General features: G+C 36.0%; 1 protein-coding gene across 1 annotated transcript; it reads right to left on the bottom strand.

Moving 5' to 3' along the window:
• Positions 1-5,007: 5,007 nt before the first annotated feature.
• Positions 5,008-5,760, bottom strand: LOC134331846 (claudin-34-like). Its single transcript, XM_063013387.1, has one exon. It carries the CDS (start codon positions 5,758-5,760, stop codon positions 5,008-5,010), a length of 753 nt encoding a protein of 250 aa, XP_062869457.1.
• Between the last annotated feature and the right edge of the window lie 2,882 nt (positions 5,761-8,642).

Genomic DNA, 8,642 nt, shown 5'->3' with positions numbered 1-8,642 from the left:
AATAGTCCACCAACCAAAAATATATCCAGCAAACAGCACCCCGTGGGCAGCGTCCTGTGACCACTGCTGAAGGTCTAGAAGATGACCAACTCAAACAGCAGCAATAGATGAGCGATCGTCTCTGACTTTAAATCTACAAGGTGGACCAACTAGATAGGAGTGTCTAATAGAGTGGACAGTAAGTGGACACGATATATAAAAACTCCAGCACCGCTGCTGTCTCTGATTCCCTCATACCAGCACAACACACACTAACACACCACCACCATGTCACTGTCACTGCAGTGCTGAGAATGATCCACCACCCAAATAATACCTACTCTGTAGTGGTCCTGTGAGGGTCCTGACCATTAAAGAACAGGGTGAAAGTAGGCTAAAAAAAGTATGTCGAGAAACAGATCGACTACAGTCAGTAATTGTAGAACTACAAAGTGCTTCTATATGGTAAGTGGAGCTGATAAAATGGGCAGTGAGTGTAGAAACAAGGATGTGGTTTAATGTTATGCCTGATCAGTGTATATTATGATTTAATGGTTAGTGCTTTTAATCCAACTTGTTACCAAATAGACAAGCAGATTGTTCTGGATAATTTGTTAATAAATCTGTATTTTTAATGATTTTTTTTTCCAGTTAATATGCAATATGTAATAAGATTGATTTTAAATCATTATTTTTCCTGTATTCAAATGCAAATGTGTGTATTCTATTATTTGAGGTTATATCTGTGTTGTGTTTATATGCTTTATATTTATGCAGTAGTTTCATGTAGTAGGTAAAATACAGAGCAAAATAACTATTTATAATTTTTTTTTTTTTTTAAGAGCTTTAATTTGGATGGTGAGCTGTATAGAAATACTGGATTGAATTTTTAAAATAAAAACTTGGGAAAAGGGACATGATTATTAAAAATATATAATTTATTGTAAAGTGAATGATTATGCTTCAATAAAATATGAGATGCACATGAATAGCAACAAAGTACTTTGCTTGTGCAGCATTTTCCCAACAATCCTGATCAGATTGCCAGTCCCTGCTGCTAAAAAGCATTTCCATATGCCATACATACAACATACAATTTAAGCTAAAATGTTTGATTTTATTCTTATTAGATGAAATTTGTTTTTTGTTTGTTTATTTGTTTAAGTTTTTTAATACCTATGAAGTGTGGGAAGCTACACTGTTACTGCTACTTGTTGCATAATCAATAGTAGCAAAGCATTAACCTAAAGTTAAACTTGGTGTAGTGGTAAAAAGTACTAAAAATAATGGTTGCTATATTTGGCAACAACAGATTTGTACTGTCTAATTTATTTGTGGCTTCCAAAACATTTTTCCCATCATTTATTTTTATGCTTAAATATCAATTTATTTCAGTTATACTTCAAATACACAAATTGTTTATATTTATAATAATAAAATGTGTGTCAGAAGTGAAAACATGCACTGAAAGTAAGTACTTTATCATCCAATCTGAGAATATGAACATAGGTAATGGGGCTGAGTATTTTGAAGGCACTGTAATTCTAAGCCATTTTGAAGAGGCGGAGAGCTGATAGAGCAGATCTTTCAGAAGTAGCAGTTGAGTGTAATCTTCTCTGATCCGGTGTGTCTGCACTGCTGCACTAAGCTACAGTTAATGAGCACTTTAATGATGATACACTTATACAAGCTGCCTCAGGTCATGCACTTCTGAAATCATTCATATGTTCTCTATCAAATGTTCTCAGCTAGAGGGTTCAGTCTGTTCAGGGTTTTAGGCTAATCTTGTGTTCCACGACTAGAGTGTGTGTGTGTGTGTGTGTGTGTGTGTGCACGATGTTCTCTTGTTGGGCCTCCACAATGGACTCATTTAACTTTGTATGCTAATCTTATCATCTTTATACATACAAAGGTTTTTCAGCGTCACAAGAAGCACATGGTGCTTTCAGAAGCTGCCAGTTTCCTTCCCACTTCCTTTGTGCAAATGAGCTGTATGGATGTAGAATTGTCTGGTCAAGGAAAAGCAACAGATCAATTTCAATTATTTTTAAATGACTTATCTCAAAATATTTACATCATACAGAATTCAAGTCATATTATATATTTGAGGCAGCAACAGTGGTGCAGCAGGTGGTGTAGGATGTTGGGAACAAATCTCAAACCCTCCTTTAAAAACATGCAGAACGTACTGTAGATTGGCTATGATAAAATGTTTCCAGTTGTGAGTAAGTGTGGTAGTGTGTGATGGATTGATGTCCTATTTAGATGTATCTGTTTACCTTCCTAGTGTTTCCAGGTGATGTTAGACCCACTGTGACCCTGATCAAGATAAAGCAATTCCTGTAAATGGGTAATTATATAATTTGGTAGTTAGGGCTTCTAATAAATTAGCTGGATTTACATGGAAAAGATCTGTTCTTACAGGTGTTCCTGCATTTAGTCCTCTTAATTGGGTGACTGTGAGTCTGGAGCCTAACAATGTAAAAGCCACAACGTAACAGCCGCAGACGCTTACATACTCACTTAGCATTATACACCTGCTAGCATGGTGTTTTTGTTTTGTTTGGGGTTTTTTGGAAAAGAAAAACAGTACCTAGAAAGGTGATACACATGCCAACTACCATGCCAAATTATATAATACACAGACAGTAAGTGGAGGCAAAGATTGTACTTAAGTCTCCAGCACCATACTCACTTGCTATCATGGCTCTTTTATTAATATTTATTTATTTGTCTGTTTATTTATTTATTTTCCTGGAACGCTGGACAATGTTTTGCTGTCTGGTCAAGGTGCAGAGACAAAAATACAACTGGAGTAGTGTTACCTTTGTACGTTCTGAGACTTTGCTTTTGAGCAGCTTTACATTTGTAAGACGAGGCGTGTGCTAGCAAGCGTTTCATTCAAATTTAAATGCAATTTAAATTTAATTTTATCCTAGTATATATATAATTAACATTGTAGAAGGGAGTGACTAATGCATGGGTAATTAAGAAAGTACGGTTGTGAAGTTGAGTAAATTATAACATAGTGTCTTCCAGCAGGCAATTTTGTAATCATATCAAGGTCGTATTTATTCTGTTGTGAATCAGAGTCTGATGTTTTATGGTGTATAATTGAAACACATGCCAGAGTTATCATTACTCTCTTCTCACCCTCATAAGTGGCCCTCTGCAGAAATCACAGTCCTGCCCATGCTGCCATGTTGCTGAAAAAGGCCTTTTGTTCTGCCAGCATCAGCCAGTTCGCGATTCTGAGCACACACAGCTGGGTTGGTGCATGCTGCACTTCCAGGCTAACAATTAGCGCTGCTGTGAGAAGTCTGGAGACGAGCTCACGTGCCCTGCCGCTGCCATCCTCCGCTCTGGTTCACATGAGCATGGTCGCCCAGAAAGGTCATGGACCCAGGAGCCCACACCTATAACATGTGAATGAGGCTCACAAAACTACAGTACATGAGTCAGTGATGGCATATTCTCATCTGTAATGCACTGTGTATTTACACACACCTGTCACAAATACTTTTCATGTTTATTTTCTTTTGGGTTTTACTGTTCACAAGATCACATATCAGGGCAGCACAGAAAATTCATTTACATAAAAAAAAATATATATAAACACTTCTGTCCTATTCAGCAGATGGATGAATAAACAAACTTAGTAGGCCAGTCCAAGTCCAGTAATTTGTAAGGTCAGATTTATTTAATTTTTACTTAGGTCTAAATACAATGAACAGTTTATGCCTAATGATAATTATTTTTAACTGCATTTATTAAGTTTTCCACACTCACTACACATAACTGCACACTAAAGTGACAAGTTTTGGTAATTATTCACAGCAGGACATTGTTAAAACTAACAGTGTTAAAACTAAACCCATTATTGTAATAGTAGTAATAATAATAATACAATTTAATAATAAAGTATAAGAAGAAGAATAAGAAGAGGAGAAGAAGGAGCAAAAATTAGCATATGAAATTTAAACTGAGTATAAACCCAATTTATATAGATCCCTTATAGATTTATAAATCTATAAATCCCTTAAACATTTCTCCAAACTTAATTCTGTTAAAGCTCGGCCCTTTAAAAAAAATTCACCTGCTAGAATCTCTTTCAGTTTTAGTAAGGTAAATTCTCAGTCACACTTGCTTTCTGTTGGCAAAATCTTCCAGCAAACGTTCACTCATTTCAATCATTTACATCCTCTGTAATCAACAAATTTACAGCACAAACCTTCATTCATTCATTTATTGATATTTACTAACTTCATTCTGATGAAGATCAAGGTTGGTCTGGCACTACCTGGTCAATGAGAACAGGACAGAAATACACCCTGTGATGCCAGTCCATTACAGGGCACCACTCACCCAAACATTCACTTACATTCTAACACCATGATTCACAAGCCAAACTCTTTACAGACAGTGACTGAATAAAAGGTATACATTAAATAATTGCTGCTTAACAACAGTAAAAAGTACCCAGTTACCAAAGTATAAAACATATAAAAGACAAAACATTTAAAGGAACATTTTAAACACATTTAAAAACAAGACACAGACTATACATTCAAGTGTATCATACAGAGATGACTTGAAAGTTTCTGCCTTCTCAAGAAAAAGTCAGTGATTTTTTGAAGTCTAGAGCTAAACAAATTCAGCCGCTCCATTTGTTATTTCCTACAAATTCATGTTCAGACCCACCTGCACTGCATAGGTTATGTTTTGCCTGCCAGATCTGAGTTTCCTGCCTGTTTTTCTCCTAAAAATGCACTTCATTATTCACCTGTTGGAACGTGATTGGCATCAAATTTCAAATTTCCATTCGCAAAAGAACTTCCCAAAATTCTTCCAATTACCATCCTGCTCCTAAGGACCTTTGGACTGTAAACACTCTGAATGAAATGCCACCTATAACACTGGCATATGGCATTCCGATAAACAATCATATCACAAAAGATTTGTACCTACTTGGATACAGAAAAATATAAATGAGTCCTGGAATTGACTGCTAAATAGGAAATAACTGCCCTACCTAAAGGCCATGTTGTCAATGCCATGGCAGCTCATTTTACCCTGTTTGGATGTCTGTGTTGGGTTCACTGCCACTCCAGCTTCTGCCAGTCTAAAGTGGGTATCTTTTGGTCTGATTCTGGAGCTCAAGCTTTCTGGTAGCCTGTAGGACAAGAATACCACTCCACTTAACATCAGCAGGATGGATGCAAAAATGCCAACAGCAATACCTGGACCAACATATTGCTCATCAGGAGCCAGGGGCATGTAGAAGCTGGTCGGAAAGTTGATAGTCTTATTAGTCACCACAGAGTTTAAATTCCAGATAAGAGGAATAAATGAGGTCACACCACCAGTTATTAAAAGTAGTCCACCGAATGAAAAAGCCAGCATAATAAATCTGAGATCTTCTAGTCCAAAGTAAACATTCCTGAGCCCGTATATGATGCTGGAGTTGCCAAAAAATCCCAGGATGAAAGCAAGCAGCATTAGAGCTTGAGCAGCAGCAATCTCGCTTGGAATGAAAGGGTCCGTCAGTTGCATCTTCTGGCAGTACATGATCTGTAACTCAGAGGTTTGGAGGACATGGGTAAAAAAGCAAACCCTCCAGATGCCCACCCAGGCTTGGCCTGAAGTAATCACAGAGATGTCAGTCACCTCCCAGATCCTCCACTGGACCAGACCGATGGATACGATGGTAAGAATCCAGCCAATTGCGCCCACCCAGAACCCTACAAACTGGGCATGGGCAGTGTGGGCCAGGTAGGGCATGATACCTTGCCACCTCCAGCTCCTAATCTTCAATCCAAGCCACTTTAGTACCGTCCATTCTTACATCAGAGGTGAATTAGACTCCTTGGATCTGTGTCATCTGGTTTAGTGCATGGGATTAAAATTAAATGATGTGATTTTGGCTAGCAGATCTGTCTTGCTGATCATGCCCTGTCGCCAAGAAACCTGAAAAAGACAAACAAACAAGCAGCATCCCTTAGAGAAAACAGACAGAGAGAACGAACAAGGATATTAAGTTTAATTAGTGAGAATACACTGAGGCTTTTAAGGAAAACAAACTCATGAAATAAATACAACAGAGCTCAAAAGAATCAAGAGAAGAAATTTGTACACAAGGTGTGGGTGGTATGGCAAAGTTGTTATTTTTATGGTACACAACATCATGAAACTTGATTTACGCTTAAAAATATTTATTCAACAGTAACAAAGAATTTTTGGCATTTAGAAACTTGTTATTGTAAGTGATATTGGAGCCACATTATTTATTTATTTATTTATTTTTACCAAAAACTTCTAAATGGGCATGAAATACACTTGGATACAATACTATTATTGTTTATTTATACCACAATTATAGTGTTAATATTATATCATCAGATTACCCTGCCCTATAGCCTTCACTTTAAATTCACACCCCTTGTTTTTGGAATTTTGATAGAAAAAAGGCTCGATTCCTAATCAGGTTCCAGTAAACAATTAATTTTCAGCCATTGATAATGTAAGTTTCTATTTATATCTATGGTCTTTAAATATTATCTACACATATGCAGGCCATCTAACAAAGAAAAAAAAACAAAATTAATTTAAATAAAAGAATCCACTAATTTGTTGAGATCCCTCATATTATAACACTGTACTACAAATTAGTGTGCTAACAACGGTGTTATTATTACTCTAAAGTACATAAATAGTTTGGGACTCAGTCTTTTGTTTATCACAGACAAGTTAGCTTCCCAGCTAGCTAACCGTCAATAACATAGCCTGCACTGGTCACAGACAGACACTAAGGTATTTTCACATTAAGTGCACTGGTTAATATTTAAGTTGCGTTTATTACAATTACAATGAAATTATTTACAGAGAAAAAAAACCACTTTTTATAATTTGTATTACCATATGTGTTACTCTAATTAGCACCTTCTAATTAATCATAAGCCTGTTTTTGATGGTTCTTGGATTACAGCTAATCATCCAGACAAGTTACCTCTCAGTGTAAAGTCACAGGTTTATTTTCCTGACCTTGGCAATAAAACCACTGTTCCATGTATGATTATGATCTGGAGTCCTGGAGTTGCTTAGACATGGGTTTGTAAAACATGACTTTGTGAAGCTATAATCCTGTTTTTAGATCCCATTGTAATGTGTGTCTCACTCGTTAATGCAGTAAATGCCTGTTTATGGGAACAAATCATCAACTTTCAGTCATAACTATTAAACAACTATAAAAATTTGGTGGTCATGTCAAAGTAAAACACACACACACACACACACACACACACACATTATATGTAATCATACAAAAGTAAAGAATGTAAATAATGTACTGTTTGCTATTCCATTAAGTCATTCATTACACATTCATGTATTTTAAAATGTATAAAAAATCATGTTAGTACATCAAGTACACCGTCTGAACTATTCAGTTTAAAGTCGAGAACAGAATGAATACAGAATAAATGCACAATGCTAAAAAAGTAGCTCATTTGACCTGTATACCTGAAAATGGTTCTTGACACCACATTAAACGTTATATAAAGAACCTGGTTACATATGGTTTCTAAAAAAAACTTCTAAATCTTTACAATGGTCACAGAAAAGCTTCCAATATAATTTGTTAACTTGCTGTTGCTTATGAAACTTTATTGTTAAGAGAGTATAGTGACTGCCCTAAAACTTATATTTAAACACATACAGTTGTGAACAGACCACTTTATCCACAACCATCACACCCGAAAGAACAACTATTTAAAAACTCGTATAAGAAAAAAACAAAACATTTTAAAGCTTTCCTTACCTTAAAAGGTCTGATGTGAATGTTTAAATCGTCAACCTAAAAGCTCAGTAACGCTTCACTTCCTCCTCTTCACCATTTAGAGTAATTAAAGAAACAGTTGTAACTGTGTTAATGATTAACTAACATTCATTCCTCACTCCTCACAGATGCTGGCCATGACGTCCTCAATAAAGTCATTACAACTGCTCAATGGAGGAACAGATCATATTGGGTCAGGTGTCGCAGAGCTGTGTGAGACAGCAATATAGTATAATCCTGGGGGATGGGACACAGGGAAATGAAGTGTAATGACATGTAATGAGAATTTCATTGTTTGCTTTGCCAGTAATTCTGGCAGGATGTACCTACTGGCACCAAAGTTTTTCCTGCAACAGTTGGGTGGTGCAAGATTTCCAGAATCTATTAATCATGGTTTAATGTTTCTCAGAGTTGCATGGCATGTAAGGGAATGACAATCATAATAATCTGTTCTACCTTATCACTTATTAATATGAAGGCTGAAAAAGTGGCTGGTAAAACTTTATTTCTTTTGTAGTTACACAGTGACTTGATCGCACCTTTAAAGGCTTGGTCACCGCTGCAGGAAGTTTTTGAGGAAATTTTGGGGTCATTAACTCTTAAAAACCAGGTCAAGTTTACAAAATATTTAAATTACCGCATGGGTTGACTTTTACATGTGCTTTAAAACATACACTTAAAGGCACATTTATGTCTAGTTTGGGTATTTCAATGATTTCTGCAACAGTTAGTGTTTATGACAGAGTATTTGTAACTCAAGCTTCTTTGTAAAAAAAAGAAAAAAAAAAAAAAAGAAAGATAAATCAAACACTTCCACAAATGACTTTCA

The sequence above is a fragment of the Trichomycterus rosablanca genome, chromosome 17 (genome assembly GCF_030014385.1).
Source record: "Trichomycterus rosablanca isolate fTriRos1 chromosome 17, fTriRos1.hap1, whole genome shotgun sequence".
Taxonomy (NCBI): domain Eukaryota; kingdom Metazoa; phylum Chordata; class Actinopteri; order Siluriformes; family Trichomycteridae; genus Trichomycterus; species Trichomycterus rosablanca.
The sequence above is the reverse complement of the archived record's forward strand: the minus strand, read 5'-3'. Positions and strand labels throughout refer to the sequence as shown.